Raw genomic sequence first — 18949 nt, 5'->3', positions numbered from 1 at the left:
TGCCCAGCACGACAGGTTCCCGCCGGCGCTGTCTACACCTGATCGGTGCCGGCGGGAACAGCGCGGGAATGCTGTGGGGGGGGCTTTGGGGGGGAGGAGGAGGGATCCAGCACCGGGGGGAGCGCTCAAAAGGGGTCTGGCCCGCGATCGGTGCCCACCGATCGGCGGGCCGGCCTCTCTGAAGGAGGACCTCCTTTCCTCTGCCGCCCCGCAAGATAAATCCGAGATTTCTTGCAGGGCGCCCGCGGGGAGGACATAGAACATAGAACAGTACAGCACAGAACAGGCCCTTCGGCCCTCGATGTTGTGCCGAACAATGATCACCCTACTTAAACCCACATAACCCATATACCCGTAACCCAACAATCCCCCCATTAACCTTACACTACGGGCAATTTAGCATGGCCAATCCACCTAACCCGCACATCTTTGGACTGTGGGAGGAAACCGGAGCACCCGGAGGAAACCCACGCACACACGGGGAGGACGTGCAGACTCCACACAGACAGTGACCCAGCCGGGAATCGAACCTGGGACTCTGGAGCTGTGAAGCATTGATGCTAACCACCATGCTACCGTGAGGCCCCCTCACCACCATGCTAACGTGAGGACGTTGATCAAACCCACGGTGATCGTTGTGAGGAGAAACAGAAGCATTTACATTATATCCTGCTGGCAGACAGGAGGCAAAAATCCAGCATTCTGAGTGTCAACTCTTGATCATGGAAATAATTTTTTTATCAGTTTTGAAATTAGTACTGTTAGGAATGGAATTGTCCCATTGGTGGAAACCTACCAGATAGTGTTCAGATGTAATTTAAAGAAACCATTAGCATAGTGAGATTGGCAAAGTCTTGTGTCTTCCATTATATTGATAGCAAGCACCATTTTCTGGCTACTACTATTCCTGCTGCTCTTGTTTGTATTCATTTACAGTATGTGGGTGTCGCTGGCTGGGTCAGCATTTATTGCCCATCCCTAACTGCCCTCCATGTCAGAGGGCATGTGAGAGTCAATCACATTGGCATCATATGCAATGACATTTATAATTGTGATTTCCATCATTTCAAAAACAATCCACTTACAAATAGGCACAGCTGATGTTAATGTTTGGATTTTCTTATATTAATTGATCTCCATCATTACTAAGCCAGCAACAATATTAAGACTAAAATATTGCGCTCCATACCGTTCACAGTTGTTTCCAGTGGTAAATGCTCGACAGTTCTGACAGGCTCCTGTTTGAGGGTCACAGTGCTCAGAATAACCATTACACTGACATGGTCGACAGTTAGGGAATCCGTAATGTCCATGCTGACAGTGGTCACAGGCTCGGTCGTCAATATTTCTGTGGCAACGGCATTGTCCAGTCAGCTGGTCGCAGACTGAATCAACGGATCCCTGACGGTCACAGTGACAAGCTGGAAGAGGAAAGGTTAACAAACATGAAGGAGAAGTGATCTGCAGTCAATGGAAATAAAAGCAGCACACCGGTGCAAGAGACCACAACTCAGATCAAAGCATCCTGCAGTAGTGGCTTCTACCAACATTACACTATCAAGTTTTAAAAGCTGACAACACTTGTCATTTCCTTTTGAAGTCAGGGGCATTAAAGTCACTTTAGTTTGGCTAAATCACAAGACTACAGGCGGGATTCTGTGATCCTGTGGCTAAGTGTTGACGCTGTCGGAAATGCCGTCGCGTTTCTCGACGGCGTCAACACGGCCTCAGGATCAGCAATTCTTTTTTTATATATAAATTTAGTGTACCCAACTAATTTTTCCAATTAAGGGGCAATTAAGTGTGGCCAATCCACCTAGCCTGCACTCTTTGGGTTGTGGGGGCGAAACCCACGCAAACACAGGGTGAATGTGCAAACTCCACACGGACAGTGAACCAGAGCCGGGATCAAATCTGGCCTCGGCGCCATGAGGCAGCAATGCTAACCACTGCACCACCGTGCTTCCCAGGATCAGCAATTCTGGCCCCTACAGAGGGCTAGCATGGCACTGGAGCGGCCCACGCCACTCCAGCTGCTGATCCTGGCATGAACTGGGCTCCGCGGGGTTCGTGCATGCGCAGTGGCACCGGCGCCAACTCGCGCATGCGCAGTGTCTCCCTTCGCAACATGGCTCAGGCCTATAGGGGCCGGCACGGAAGAAAGGAGGCCCCCAGCCAGAGAGGCCGGCCTGCTGATCGGTGGGCCCCGATTGCGGGCCAGGCCACATCGGACCCCTCTTCCCACCCATAGGCCGCACCCTGACCCTTCCACGCCGAGTTCCCGCCGGCTGAGAGCAGGTATGAATGGCGCCGGCGGGGTTCGGGTTTTTTACGACGGCTGCACGGCCCATCCTGGGCGGAGAATCACTGGGGAGACCCAGTAGACTGGCCCCGATCGGCGCCTCGCCAACCACGCCAGCGCCAATGGCGGCAATTCCCTGCTCTGTGGAGAATCGCATTTCGGTGTCGGAGCAGCGTGGCGCGATTCACGTCGGTCGCGGGGGTTCTCCGGCCCGGCCCCAGGCTGAGAGAATCCCACCCAACTTCTTTGGCACTGCTAAATTAACTGGGGCGAAAGCCCATGTCGCTGCTACACTTTCTATTCAAGGACAACACAAAACACTGATGCTAAACGGGTGGGCAAGTTTTATCTTCTTACAGTCATCTTCAGGTGAACGGAAACCTATTTTTTACGTCAAAGTCTTGGTGAGTTTTAAACGATTCCTAACTGCGCGCAGTGATTTTCAATTTATGGATCAAATTAATTTTTTTAATAAAAGAGTCCAGTGGTAAAGAGGGAAGATGTTGGATTGGTACACAGAGGAAAAAGGTCCCTAAAGAACTCATTTGCAGTGTTGCTGCCATATTTTCAATGATATATAAACACATGGTGTAAACTGCAAGAATTAAAAATGGATCGTTCTAAAGAATGTATTTTTGACTTGTTTTTTCGTTACGACCGCTTTTTGCACTGAAGTGTTCCATATACTTATTGGAAGATGAGTCCCTTGACCATTGGATGCAACATCACTAGTGGTGTCCAAGAGGTGCCATATCATGGAATTCTGGTAACCTATTTAAAGACTAACAGTAGAAGCAATGCCTGTACAGTACCAGGAAGAGGACACAATGGAGGCCTGACTGATGTGAATGGGACAATAAATCACTACGTCTCAAAAATCATTCTCACACTTGATATCATTTTTAAAAACAAATCTTATTTTGCATTGTTTGGGAAAGTATCTAAAGACAAGGTCGTCAGGTTAATTTTCTTCTCGCAATGATGCATTTCAGCACATTTTACACGAGTGAAAAATCTGACTGAAGACAACTGGAAGCAGTTTTCCAAATACCTTGGGCTGGATTCTCCGTTCTGGTGACCAAGTGTTGACACCAGGGTAGAATGTATCGACCTAAAGACAGGAAAATTGGCGCCGACCCTTCACCCAGTACCGGTGAGGGGTTAGCACCGGCGCCGACTGAATCACCCGCCGCCGACGCTGAAAACGGCCGGAGAATGTTCGAGTCCTGGGCCGTGCATGCGCACAGCTGACGTCCTGCACCGGTCGTGCCATAGAACATATTGCCAGCCATGCGCTAACCCTAACCTGCTGACTGCGACCACACAGCCCATCCCTGGTCACTCTCCACCAGTCCTCCAGCCCTGACAGATTCCCCCATTCTTGGCCCGTGGCGCGGATCCGGGCCGAGTGTGGAGGCGCTGGGCATGGTCTGCACCCGGCAACCCAGCTTGGACCACATGTGTCTCGAACCGTCGGGAACTCAGCCCATCAGGGCCGTGCATCACTGTGATGCCAATTTGGAGAATTGGAAACCGGCGTCAAACTGGCGCCGGCCCCAATTACAGTGTCGGAATTGATTCTCTGCCGATTGACGATTACGATTTCAGCGTCAGGCAATGGAGAATCCCGCCCCTTGTCAGCAAAGGCAGGCATCTGGAGTCTACCGTAAAAGAAAAGGGATGACGGAGATCACATGGTGTTTGAAATACATACCTGTTAATACGTGAGCACAAGATCAATGAACATACAGTGTATTCCATGGATAAAGAATTAATGTAACGATCAGAACATCAAACCAATAACAGCCAGCTGACAACAGAAACATCCATCTGCCATTGAACCTAACCTCATATGGGACAAACCGATTGCATCCTATCAATCATACAATGAGACATTTAAGTTCAAGTTGGGACTTCCAAGTTATTGCAATTGTGGTTGTTGAGCCATACTTCCAAAAAAAATGTTATAGTTATAAGAAAAGAATCAAAATTGACAGTGGATCAAGGACACAAGAGGACACATAACAATAACACATTCCAAGGTAATGGTCCATGATTGATGATAGTTAAGCTGTCATGGGAGTGTCTCTTTAAGAAATATTTTGTCTTCTCAAATGGCTGTAGTGATGTCATTGTGTGGGTGGAGCTGTGCTGTGGCTCTGCTTTTTACTTGCATTTGGAGCTGGGAGCTGGCTGTGGCTCTGAGTTTTGCTTTCAGTTTACACTGTTGGAAGCTGGATTCAGACAAAGAAGGTTACTTTGGTCTCTCACTTTCTGCATGTTAAAAGGTGTCCAGATCACTTGATAATTTAAAAGTGATAACTGTTTTCTGGAAATAATTCATTTTTGGTAAAAGGGTTTTCCTGGTTTAATGGATGTTGTTATCAAATTGAAACAGTTGAAAGGGAAGTTATTAAGGGTTTTTAAAATATATATATATAGTACTGTAGCTGAGTGGAGTATCTATGTTTGTAGTTGATAAAATGCTTACAGTGTGTGTGTTTATAGAATTGTTAACTGAATTCATAGAGTAAACTTTGTTTTTAATTAAAAGTGCTTAAGGCCTCTGTTGAATAACACTTGAAAAGTAGGCCCTTGTTCTCCTCATAACTAAAATTAATAAACAGTTGTAGGTCAGGTGAACTCCATGATATACTTTGGAGTTTTCTAAACCCTGGCCCACAACAAAGGTGTAGATAGCCAAACTTTTGCTCTTGAAAGGAATCAAGGGATGTGAGGAGTGAATGTGCAAGTGGAGTTGAAGCACAAGATCAGCGATGTTCGTACTGAGTGACAGAGCATTCTTAATGGGCCGTATGATCTCTGCTCATATCTCTTGTGTGAACAGATTGATACCAGAGTAACTTTGTCAAACCATACAAAAGTACAGGTTTGGCATCAGAGTTAGCCAAACATTGTGATGTACCGTCCAGACAATTTTGTGAGTATAGAAAGTAACATTCCACAGAGAACGGACAGAGAACAAAATTCACCAAATCATTTGTGTGTTGGGTATGTGATTGGAATTGGGTTGTATAAATGTTCAAATACTAAACACTGTTTGGTGTAAACCATCTTTCAATTTGACAGGAAGCAATGTCAGTTGCATTCTGCTGAAATTACAGACAGATTGCTGTTAAATTGTTGCTACCTTAAGGAAACATTATAAATATATCTGGCTAATGTTAAAAGAAATGGAAAATGCAGAGCTTACTTATAACACCAGGAGTAATAAGAAAACATGTTCAGAGCTGATTTCTGTCAACAGAGGAAATGGTTGCAGGTTGAAAACAGTACGGATAGTTCGAGGGTTTGAATTTCAATATGTTTGGTGGTTTGTTGAACTAAAACAGCAAAAAACTTTGAAAAACTAATGTCCTGCATTTATACACTTACTGGATGACTGTGTGTGTCAATAGTTTATAATGAAATATTTGTGTACACCAAATAATCTTTAAAAATGTCCATAAAACTTGGCCTTTTATTCACCCTTCCCATTCATGCTGTGACAGACTTACCTGAACAGCCGTTGGCACCAAATCTATAAAATCCAGGTGCGCAGCTTTCACAGCATTGCCCAATCACGCCAGGCTTACACTGGCACTGACCACCAAACTTGCTGCAGACGGGACTGATTGACCCTTGAGGATTACAGCAACAGGCTGTGGAATATATGTAAGGAAATCAGTTCAGTCCGCAGGAAATCATTAAAATTGTTATAGCCATGGAACGCAAAAGTCAGCAGCATCACATGTGAAATCAGGAAATCCAAACCAGATTGTAGCACTTCATGATGTTATAGCTTTAAGTAATTCTTCCCTGAAATTTTCTCTTCCTTTTTTCATCTGATCCTAAAGCACAGGGGGGGGGGGGGGGGGGGGGGGGGGGGGGGGGAGAATCTTTAACCTAATCTGGGATGGGGTGGGGGCATAGTGAGTGCAATGCTGGATTCATACCCTTCCCAATACAAAGGCAAGGTTTGAAATCACCAGTGTTCCACATAATTCCATGATTTTCCCAACTGGTGAGTTAGGATAAACTTATTCTGTCCCACATCACCCACCCCTTCACCAAACAGATTCTTGCTATGAAACTAATCATTGCTGCCAGTTGCCCTTTGGTGCCTCACCTTTATGCCCATTCCTCATGGGCGCACTTGTATATCTTTATTGCCACGTGGCCGATACTGATCCTTCCTTTGCCAATCATCCATAAGTGCACCCTTTCTGGCTGGGTTCACGAACAGAGATCAGGCATGAGATCCCTTGTTAGGTTTTCCCACCCTTGCTCAGTAGCACCTGAATGATGGCCTGGCAAAGGCAGCACACATTTAGGACTGAACTCCATATCTACTGTTCTGTAATTTAATGCTGTTGGCCTGCCCATTTATCCTGAAGGGGAAATTGTTTTAGACATTTTATCAGAATTAGTTTTAAGACTCTATTTATCCACTAAGTGCTGAAAGGATTAAAACATCTTCTGCATTGATCTGCGCCACATACGCGGCTAGATGTAGGTGCTAGCTGTACGAAAACACCCCAAGGACACAACTTGCTGGCAAGGGAGGCATAATCATAGAGAAATGTTTATTGCTGTAACATTTTTATCTTGGGAAAAAAGGTATTATAAGTTAGGGAAGTCAGACAGGAGAGCTGATTGCTACGCGTAGGCCTGATAACAAGAAATCGGTGATAAATATTAGAGCATAGCTTGTATGTGTCTTTACAATGATTGGATATTATAATTAAGTAGATGTGCCTATGCTATGATTGGTTAACTGTTCGCATATACTATGCATGATGTAAACCTAATCCATCATTGTGACTGGACATAGGTAACTGGTAACAACTGGTTGGTATAAGTTAATTTATTGTAATCAAATCTGGAGTATAACTGTCTGTGTAATCCTTGAATCAGGGATCTCAGACATGTCTACTTGGAATGTTCTCAGCCTGTGCTTGCAATAAAGGCTTCAGTTGTAACTCCAAAGAATCTCAATCTGCGCAAGAGTAAAGTACACTATCGCCGAATAGCTGTATTTTTCTCTGCAGCAGTTCACTTGTTAGGGGCTATGCATTCTAAACTTTGATTTATCTGTCTACTTGACACTTCATAAATATACAATGCAATGCTGACAATTTTCATCTGTGTTAGTCAGGTGCATACACAGTGTCCACTGTAATTTCTCCAGATTTTCAGTAAAAGCTGTATTCAAACAAAATGTTTTTGAGTAACAGGCATGATTTTGAATTCTGTACAAATACAAGTTGAAATTATATGGATATGTTATTATACACCAGCTTCCTGAGGCTTCTAGTGTCTCTCCGTGCAAGGGCCACACTGCTAATGTCCTTCTTAGGGAATATCAAAGAGACTCCATTGGAATTCCTATTGGTTATTATCGAGGCTACTGCTCGATGCTAATCAGGTCATTCCTGCACCTGAATAGGTTAGTATTGACTTGGTATGACCATCTTTAGAGCTGGTAATGAATTTGCTAAAATAAAAGCAAAATACTGCATATGCTGGAAATATGAAATAAAAACAGAAAATTCTGGAAAAACTCAAAGTCAGGCATCATCTGGGCGAGAAAAATCAAGTTAATGTTTGAAATCTGTATGAGAGGAGCCATACGAATTGAAATGTGAATTGTTTCTCTCTCCACAGATGATGCCAGACCTGTTGAATTTTTCCAGGGTGTTCTGTTTTTATTATAATGAATTTACCAGTTCAGTGCATGTCACATGATTCATTACGTGCATTAAAAATTGATGGTGTTCTTTAATTTTAGTGTCTAACACATGTACAATGCTAATTCCTTCCTCAGAGCCTCTTGTACTCACGGACAGCCCCATTGTGGATCCGAGCAGACATGCTGGCTATTAGTCTCTCACACACTTCTGGTAAAGTCTGAGGTCCAACTTGATAGGCAACGTCGATGCATCGATACCGTCTGTACTCATCCAAATCTCCATTCCTATTGAAATCTTCCAGGGAGTCAATCCTTGGAATCAGACCCAGCTAATGACAAAAGAAATAAAAACCACTTCATGAACCAAAAGTGTTCAGTGACTTGTGGAGCAGGTTTGTGGGGGACAACGGAGTTCCTATATAACATGAAGAGTCCAGTGCAATGTTATAGAGATTCTGCCTACCTATCCTGGTCAACAATAAAGATCACATGACATTGATCTAAATAATCCCTGCCTGGTATGCTTCAGGTCCTATCTGGAACCAAGGAAGGTGGTTTTAGCTGTTGAAGGCCAACTCTTCCAGTGGTCGGACATTGCTGTAATAGTTTCTCAGGGCAGTGTCTAAGGCCCAACGGTACTCAGCTGCTTCATCAATGAACTTTCCTCCATTATAAGATCAGGCAGGGCAATTTGCTGATGATTGTTCCATGAGCATTGTTTGTGTAATGAAGTATTCCACATCCACATATTCAGACTGGAAAACATACAGGCCTGGGCTTTCAAAAGTACTGGTGTCATATAAGTGTCAGGCAAATAGCATTTTTAATAAGAGGGACTAACTACTTCCTCATAGAGGGGCTGGTTTAGCTCACTCAGCTAAATCGCTGGCTTTTAAAGCAGACCAAGCAGGCCAGCAGCACGGTTTGATTCCCGTACCAGCCTCCCCGGACAGGCGCCGTAATGTGGCAACTAGGGGCTTTTCACAGTAACTTAATTGAAGCCTACTCGTGACAATAAGCCATTTTCATTTTCATTTCATTTTCATAACATACAATGGCATTATTATCACTGAATCCTCTACCATCAATATCCTGGAGACAGCATTGAGCAGAAACCTAACTTCATAGTCATATAAATGCCATGGCGACAAGAACAGGCCAGAGGCTCGATATTCTGCATTGGGCAATGCAACTCCTTACACCCAAATTCTTGCAAATACAAAGCATTGCCAATGACATCTATATCCCAAGAATGATAAAAGATAATACTAAAATACAATATTTTAGTAAAAATTCAACTGACAATCTCAGCATTGATATTTCTAATGCCGCATTGTTTGTGTGCACTGTACCCGTGAAGAAAAAGTGGTGGCCGTGCCCATTGCTTTGTGTTTCTTGTGGCTAAAGGCCTCGGTCCTATAATGTGGTTCTTAACATTTTAAAAATCGCATAAAAATGAAATGTTACTCCAAACGTGGTGTGTTTGCACAAAGTTCCTGTCTGTTATTTTTATGTTGGTATTACAATGAGGTGGTGCTTTGGTTGAAACAGACAATGTCATAAAAGAGACGTTTCTGCTGACACTGAGAATAATAATTTGTAGGATAGATTGACAAGCAAGAGGTACCCCCTCACCAAAGTACTGTCTCTACTCACTGTTTGACAACTCATAAAATTCCCCTTCTTTTATTTATGTACATGGCAATCTTGAATTTGTGAGAATATGCAATCTAATAGTTCAACCTTAAGCGCCAATAAATTATTTCAGAGAGCTCACTACAGTATACTGCTTAAGGGATCAGATTACAAAGTTAATTCTATAATATAGCAAATAATTTGCGGTGTGCATTATACAGTTACCCCTTCTGTGACCTGTGCCTCCTAGTTACATTTTCAACATCACCAGAATTTGAAAATAGCCAGTGCTATGATGTTGCCTCTTTACGAATGCATTGTAAACTGCAATAACAAGAAGATCTAATTCAGTGCTTACAGAATCAATCAAGATGTGACTGCTGGGCTGACTGTTTGGAGTCGGAACTGGATTGAAGTATGTTTCCACGATATACTGTACTTGAGGTTCCAGGCAGATATGGGTGTTAAGAATTGCAATCCTGTTTATGGAACAGCACAAAACTATAATTATATCAAAATACCTGAAACAAAATTGTTTATCGTTTACTATGATTAACTATGAAGTGTAAACAGTTTAATTCCTTAAGTGGTTTGTTATTTTTAGTTGCATAGTAAGCACACACTTCTCTACTGAACCTTTGACTCAGTATTGGCTCACAGACTGGTATTGCATCTTTTCATTGATATGTGCATCATGCACAAGAATCCCTGCTAAAGTGATATTGTTGCACCCAGTTGCACGTGATGCCAACAAAGGTGGTGTCATTTGACAATGCCGGGAGTCAATGTCTGCTTGCCCACCATTATTCAATGAAAATCACAATCAGCAATAAACATAATTTATTCCCTTGGTAGTTCAGAACTGGAGTATTGCTAACAAAAGAGACATGCTGTCAAAGTCTTTTATGTTGCACTCATCAGAATAGACCCAGTAATGCTAAACATTAATTTATTCTGCAAGAGAAAACAGGTACTGGTCGTTTGGCAAGTCCATTCTGATTAGTCAAGATGCTGCCATGGCGAATGCGCCAGGGAGCCATTGATAACAATGCCTTTGTTTAAAAAAAAAAAAAATTTTTATTGAAAGATTTTGAATTTATACAACAACATCGAACCATAATAAAATACCAACAATAACAATAATGATAGCAAGCATAAACATTCACCCCTCCTCAATGAACAACACAACATATTAACAACAACTTAAATTAACATAATGTTAAGTTACATAACCATAGAGAAAAAAAATAGAAACTATAATAAGGAACCCCCGCTTACCCCCCTCCCTCCCTCCCTCCCTCCCCCCCGGGTCGCTGCTGCTATTGACCAAGATACCTATCTTTGAGCCAGGAAGTCCAGAAAAGGCTGCCACCGTTTATAGAACCCTTGTATTGATCCTCAGGGCAAATTTGACCCTCTCCAATTTTATAAATCCCGCCATGTCACTGATTCAGGTCTCCACACTTGGGGGCCTCGCATCCTTCCACTGCAGCAAGATCCTCTGCCGGGCTACTAGGGACGCAAAGGCCAGGACACCGGCCTCTTTCGCCTCCTGCACTCCCGGCTCCACCGCAACTCCAAAAATCGCGAGTCCCCACCCTGGTTTTACCCTGGATCCAACCACCCTCGACTCCGTCCCCGCCACCCCCTTCCAGAATTCTTCCAGTGCCGGGCATGCCCAGAACATATGGGCATGATTCGCTGGACTCCCCGAACACCTGGTGCACCTGTCCTCACCCCCAAAGAACCTACTCATCCTAGGCCCGGACATGTGGGCCCGGTGCAGCATCTTAAATTGGATGAGACTGAGCCTTGCACATGAAGAGGAAGAGTTGACTCTCTCCAAGGCATCCGCCCAAGTCCCGTCCTCTATCTGTTCCCCAAGTTCCCCCTCCCATTTAGCCTTCAGCTCCTCCACTGACGACTCCTCCACCTCCTGCATTGCCTTATGGATGTCAGACACCTTCCCCGCTCCGACCCACACCCCCGAAAGCACTCTGTCCATTGCCCCCCATGAGGGCAGCAAAGGGAACTCCTCTACCTGTCGCCTAGCAAACGCCTTTACCTGCAAGTATCTGAACATGTACCCGTGGGGGAGCCCAAATTTATCTTCCAGTTCCCCCAGGCCCGCAAACCTCCTGCCAATAAACAGGTCCCTCAATTTACTGATGCCCACCCTTTGCCACTCCCTAAATCCCCCATCATTGTTCCCCGGGATGAACTGATGATTTCCACCCAATGGAGCCTCCATCGAGCCCCCTGTTTCCCCCCTGTGCCGTCTCCACTGTCCCCAGATTCTTAGGGTCGCCGCCACCACCGGGCTCGTGGTATACCTCTTAGGAGAGAGCGGCAACGGCGCTGTTGCCAAGGCACCCAGGCTCGTACCTCTACATGACGCCATCTCCATTCTTTTCCACGCCCCCCCCCCCCCCCCATCACCCATTTACGCACCATTGACACATTGGCCGCCCAATAGTACCCCAAAAGGTTGGGCAGCGTCAGCCCGCCTCTATCCCTCCCTCGCTCCAGGAAAACCCTCTTCACTCTCGGAGTCCCATGTGCCCACACAAAGCTCAAAATACTGCTAGTCACCCTCCTAAAGAAGGCCCTGGGGATGAAGATGGGCAGGCACTGAAAGAGGAACAAGAACCTCGGAAGCACTGTCATTTTGACGGACTGCACCCTCCCTGCCAACGACAATGGCAGCATGTCCCACCTCTTGAACTCCTCCTCCGTCTGATCCACAAGCCTGGTGAAATTATGCTTGTGAAGAGTCCCCCAGTCCCTGGCCGCCTGCACCCCCAGGTACCTAAAACTCTCCCCTGACCTCCTAAGCGGGAGCCTACCAATTCCTTCCTCCTAGTCTCCAGGGTGCACCACAAACACCTCACTCTTGCCTAAATTTAGTTTATAGCCTGAAAAGGTCCCAAACTCAGCTAGCAGCTCCATCACCCCCGGCATCCCTCCCATCAGGTCCGCCACATACAGTAACAGGTCATCGGCATACAATGACACCCTATGTTCCTCCCCACCTCGCACCAAACCTCTCCACCTCCCTGAATCCCTCAACGCCATCGCCAACGGCTCGATTACCAATGCAAACACCAAGGGGGACAGGGGGCAACCCTGCCTGGTTCCTCGGTAAAGCCGGAAGTACTCCGACCTCCTCCCATTAACAATGCCTTTGTTTCTCAAAAAGGGTGCAATATTTGAGCAGGTCCCTGTATATAAATCCATGTAGCTTCTAGCAAGTATAAGTGACCTACATTGTGAGCCTGATCAATAATCTTAAATTGGTTGATAATGTAATTCTTCACACACTCAGGATTGTTCAGCAAGTGCTGTCCAATTGCAGAATCAAATCTTCTTTAAAAATATGTTTAGAGTACCCAATTCTTTTTCTTCCAATTAAGCGGCAATTTAGCCTGGCCAATCCTAGACTGCACATCATTTGGGTTGTGGTGGTGAGACCCAAGTAGACACGGGGAGGCTGTGCAAACTTCACAACAGTAGTGACCCAGGGCTGTGATTGAACCCGGGTCCTCGATGCTGTGAGGCAGCAGTGCTAACCACTGCACCACAGTGCTGCCCCCGCAGAGTTTTGCAAGCCTGGGTTTCTTGAGTATGGTCAGTACTCTGCCTATTTTAAATGGCTGATAAAATATGCAAGTTGTTGGGACTATGGCCTACGTACCCACTTTCGAACTGTAAAGTGTCCAGTTTACCTCAAATTACTCTGAAAGGACAGTGTATCTCAAAAATCTGAGTAACAGGTGAAGCAAGCCATCTCCCGCCGCAGATATGCACATGAGTATTGTTGGTTGTCAAGCCAAAAGTACGGTCTGCCTACCGCACAAGTCATTAATATGGCATATGAATTTCAGTGCTGGTGAAATGCCAGATATGTAAGCTATATGTCACAATGACTGGGGGATAGCGCAAACAGCACGCCTCTTTGACTATTCGCAATAGGTATATTATCAGTCAGGCTCGCAATGTATCTCATTTATGCTTGCTCGAAGCTACAGCTATTCATATGCAGGTACCTGTCTTCTGCAGGCAGAAGGAATTTGTCCAGATATTGCATCTTTTTTGAATAAAAAACAGCATGGGGTTAATAGCTCTCTGGTGTATTCACATAGCCTCGTCTCGGCCAATCAGAGCCAACTTGTCAACGAATCAGTGCCACTTTTCTCATGCAATATAAATTGTTCCTTTGAAATTTGGCACTCTTGTGCCTGATGAGTACAAGATGCGAAGTTTCAAAAGCATGTCTACCTTTACAGCAATACACAAATTATTCTGTCAAGTACAGGATGGTTAAAACCATGTAGAGATATACTGGCACTTTGCTCTCTCTCTGTAAAGGCATTGAGCTGCTGAACACTAAGCAATCTTACTCAAGAATGTTTAATATAAACTGACAAAATGCAGTGGTGTTCGCTTCATGGTTACTAGGAGATATAACAAAGGAGGGGAAGCTGAGGACAATTGTGAGAAGGATTTATGTCCAAAAGTAACTCCAGTGGTTGTAGGATGTCAAGTGGCAGATCTATAGCTTTCCTCTAGGTGAAAGTTGATATGTTCTGTGGGGAGCTGATATATTTGAAGAATAATACATAGTTCACACATTTCATTGAATTGGCAAGCCATTTTGCACTGACTTACTTAGATTTCTTGCCAACAACCTTGACCACCACTGCTACCTTACTGCTAATCCAACATCTAGTCATGGACATGCAAGAACCTTCTCCAAATAAAGATGAGCAAGACTATTCGGTTTTGTCTGAATTATAATGGCAAGACTGATGCTAGAAATGAACTAAGTGGAAGATGGTGGGTACAACACATGGGGGATGATTGTAATCCTACCTGCTTAGCAGAAAGAAAGTGGGTGGGTAGCTAAAATCTCCCAATGGAAAGGCACCAGGAATTCCAGATTCAAAATCTTAAACCTGCTGTGGTGACAACATCTGCCCAAATTTAACAGCGTTTTTATTTGCATGGACTGGTTATGTCTCGATGAATGTAATCACAACCGGTGGCTTGGGCGATGCAAACACTGTAGCTTTCCTGCCTGGCAGAGACAGGTGGGAGTAGGAGATTTAAAAAACTTTCCTCGGGCTGCCAAGAGGAGGAATCATGCGTCTCTGGACCCCACCAGGAAAGCTTAGGCTCCCCTCCTTCCATAATAAGGAACCTTTGCTAAGCAGTCTGTTGTGTTATGCTTCTTCATGTAGCATAAGCTGCTTCCTTGATGCATGCTCTGACAAAGGAAGGTTCAGACTTGGAGATAGATTTAACACATTTATTGAACAGCTAACAATTCTCCTACTTGAGTTCGACTCTCCTGCTAATCTTGCTATAGTAACTCAATCTAACTAACTAGTCTGCTCTAATCCATGCGGTGGGTGTGATGCTTCCTGATCTGCCCCTGTCTCCATGAGTGTCACCTATGGAAAGAGAATGAGCATGTGTGCCCTGTCCTTTTATATGGGTAGCCCCCTTGTGGTAGCGTCGCCTCTGGGTGTGTCTTGACTGCCGATTGGTCGGGTCCTATCTTACTGACCTATTTGTTGAATGTCTGTGTGTCATGATGTCTCTGGTGCTCCCTCCAGTGTTTACTCAGTTCTAGTGTATCTATCTTAACCCCTTGTGTATCTACAGTGATGCGTATCACCACACAACCCTCAAAGCCATTCCCTCCACCTGCCTGGTGTTACTAGGCAGCTGTCAACCATAAAATCTTCCACTACCTCCTATCTGTTAACCATTATATTTCAGACAAAACCGAACAAGATGGCCTCAGTCTTGCTGATCTTAATATGGAGAACGTTTTGGCTTGTCTACGACTAAACGTTGGATGAGCAGAATGGTAGCAGTGCTGGTCAGGGTTGGTGGTGCAAATTCTAAATGAATTAATATCAAAATGGTTTGTCTGTTTAATGGATTGTACCAGTATTTATTAGGTAGACAGCTAGCTTGCCAAGTGTAATTTACAAACATTTTTAAAATTATAAGTAATTTAACACTTATAACACTGAGATCTACGGTCTGGATTTAAAATTCCAATAGCTTTCTGGTGGGGAACAGGATTGAATGGGATCATTGTACTTTTATCACCAGGTGTAAAATGCCAAATATTAAACCAGTTACAACCTGTGTTACACCCTTCTGTGTTTCAACTCAGAAATCTACTGAACAGCTTGAGGCCATCCAGCCTATCGTAGAATCATAGAATCCCTGTAGTATAGGCCAAGGCTATTCGGCCCATCACATCTGCACTGATCCTCCGAAAGAGCACCCCCCCAGGCCTACTACCCCACCCCTATCTCCGTATCCCAATAACCCCACTTTTGACACAAAGAGGCAATTTAGCGTGGCCAACCCACCTAACCTGCACAGCTTTGGTCTGTGACACTCATCAAAGGGAGAATGTGCAAACTCCACACAGTCACCCAAGGTCAGAATCAAACCTAGGTCCCTGGCGCTGTGAGGCAGCAATGTCAACCACTGTGCCGCCCATATCTGTACTGGGTGAAAAAGAATTATCCAGCTTAACCCCACCTTCTAACTCTTGTTCTGTAGCCTACGGAAAAGCAAATTTTCTGTGTGGTGCATTATTAGAACCATTAATACTTGAAAATAATGTGCAGCATAGCATCAAAAGAATGGTTGAGTTATTTGCAGTAGGTCCTAACCTGGTAGCGGCTGGCATGGCAACTGTATAAGCTTCCTGTGAGGGCAAGTTATTTCGGCAGTGGCTAGCACTTGGCTGATTTGTTGGCCGAACGCGAACACTGGCCATCCAATCGTCCGTCGACTGACTCAGGGGAAAAGAAACATAGGGTCATTTGTTTTACAAATAGTGGTGCATATGTGGAACAGGATTCTCCGGTACCCCAGCCGTATGTTTCTCGGCAGTGTGCCATTCGCTGGCAGCACGATTCTCTGTTTCCACTGCTTATTAATGGGGTTTTCCCATTGAAGACACCCCACACCACCGGGAATCCGTCGGCGGGGGTGTGCTACCTCTGGGAACAGAGAATCCCAATGGCTGGAGAATTCCGGCTGTGCTTTTGTTTATAAACTGAGAATCATCAAAGAAGGACCGAGGCCCAAAGGACACCGTGAAGTGAAGTCATAGAACGTAGAAAAGAAATGTGGAAAATAACGATCGGGTATCATCACGTTCAAATTATAAAATGGTGAAGATTGTAAGAAGGAAAAAGACTGAAGAAAGTAATGAGAAACACAGTTTTGACATGTTGGAGATAAATCAATGAAATGAGACATTGTGATTGTTTATCTGTGCATTGCATGGAATTCAACTTGTTAATACGAAGGGAGGAGGAAGAACTTGAAGATTGGTATGGCACTGCGTGAGCCCCTAGGATTCTATAGCAGGGTTGTTGGATTATTTTAGACAGCTCTAGCAGTCTCACATTGGCATCATGGGCTGAATGACTTTGTCATGCTGTAACCTTCCACGGCCTGAAGCAACCTCTGTGTGGAATGGTGTATTTACAGCATAGGAGGAACAAAAGAAGAAAGTCCCAACTGAGGCGCACTGACCCCAGTAAAGTAAAAAACATCGACAGAGGAGAAAGGCTGTAACAGAAAGAGAAGGAGAAGGAAAGAGAAATATTCGAGGCTAGATAGGCGTCACATAATAGACCATCCTTTTCACGAGTGTAAGAGACATTTGGAGCAGAACTCAAGTTTTGGATGTCTGTGGGCTGCTTGATGAGGAAACAGTTACATTTGATACGTTTGGGAGATTGAAAATTGAAGGCATGCGGTGCTTTGAATACCTCTGACTCATAGCGAATGGCAGCTGTGAAATCCATCGGGTATGGAATGTTGTCAATAACGAATCGCAGTCCCATTCCGTGCGGAACACGAGCAAAACCCAGACCCGTCCAAGTCATGGGCCTACCAGGAACATGTTCTCTGGAAACAACCTGTACCTGGGATTCTGGACTCACAGTTTGCTATAAAGGAATGTTGCCAACATTAGCCTCATGTTGTTTTACCTGTTGCATAGTTTCCTCAAAAAGTGCGTCCCAGAATGAGACTTGACAAAGTATACTTCTCTAACATATACCACAATTATCCACAAGGCCTGTATCATAAGCATACACTAGGGAGGAATGCACAGAGTCTCACGAGGCACTGATGTTTCCAAAATAGTAAGTTCTGAGCAACCAAACAGCTTGTACCTATATAACATTCCTCACATAAGGATGGACCTATGTTAACTCACTTATAACCCATTCACTTACATCGAGCCCAATATCTTTACAAGGGGAAAGGAACACTGTGGGTAGAATTTTAACCATGAATGCGGCTCCCAACAGCGGAACAGGAAGGGAACGCCACTTCCGCTCTCTTGCTTCCTACTGGTTCCCATGCAATCCCAATTAAAATTTAACGCGTTGGCAGCATGTATGGGCGACACCTGTGATCATCTGACAGTGGAAGCTTTCAGCGATGAAACCCACTGTCAGCAATGCAGCAAGTACAGGAGGGCTCGAATAGAGCCTCCTAGATAAATGGTGTTTTTCAAATTTGAATTTTACTTGTAAATATTTTATGCTATCAGGTGTGCCTCATTGTTATTTGTTGAGACAATGTTAATAAGAGGTCTAAATGTACTGGCACACCTCTTGGTTGGCATGCACTGATGGTTACAGGAGAGTTAGGGACATTTCTTTAATGTGGAAGAAATAATGTGTTTTTGTATTCATTCTGTATTAAATGCTCATGTTAGTGTTGTACTCGCCACACTGTGGGACATGGCTGAACTTGCAGGCTCAGTTGGTCTTCCTTCTATACATTGCAAAGGACATTGATTGAGGTCAGTCTCAGTGGGGATAATTGAAGTGTTGTAGGTGAACTCAAAGACCTGTATGGACTCTGCCAGCCAGCTCCCTGAGCTGAACCCATTGCCAGAATTCTCTGGCTGTTGGGGTTCTCTTTCCCCACCAGCAGTGCACCGCCGCCCACCGATTTCAAGGCGGGTGCATGGTGGCTTCAAAGGGAAATCCCATTGACAATCGGCTGGACTTTAGAATCCCACCACCGGGTAAGCACAATTCCAACTCCCGCCGAATTAATTTTCCCCATCCGCTACCTTTCCTCCTAGAGCAGCCCCCTCCAAAAATCTCCCCCCTGAGAATGGGGTCATGGGAGAAGAAGGGAGAGGCTAATGATCACAGAGGAGGAACTTGAGGAGATTTCTGAAAGGGGAGAAATGGCAAGGCAGAGGAATTGGGCAGAAAGTTCCAGAATGTCGGGGTGGCGGCACTTTTCCATTG

At 44.8% G+C, this 18949-nt stretch overlaps 1 protein-coding gene across 1 annotated transcript in view; it reads right to left on the bottom strand.

The window, feature by feature from the left end:
- The window catches only part of LOC119973347 (laminin subunit beta-4-like), a 163850-nt gene that overhangs the window by 80836 nt on the left and 64065 nt on the right, over window positions 1-18949 (bottom strand). Inside the window, 6 exon segments of the mRNA XM_038811282.1 lie at window positions 1190-1421; window positions 5821-5964; window positions 8146-8323; window positions 9988-10108; window positions 16331-16452; window positions 17444-17623. Coding sequence (XP_038667210.1) covers window positions 1190-1421; window positions 5821-5964; window positions 8146-8323; window positions 9988-10108; window positions 16331-16452; window positions 17444-17623 — 977 coding nt within the window.

Source organism: Scyliorhinus canicula, chromosome 11 (assembly GCF_902713615.1).
Source record: "Scyliorhinus canicula chromosome 11, sScyCan1.1, whole genome shotgun sequence".
Lineage (NCBI taxonomy): Eukaryota > Metazoa > Chordata > Chondrichthyes > Carcharhiniformes > Scyliorhinidae > Scyliorhinus > Scyliorhinus canicula.
The sequence above is the reverse complement of the archived record's forward strand: the minus strand, read 5'-3'. Positions and strand labels throughout refer to the sequence as shown.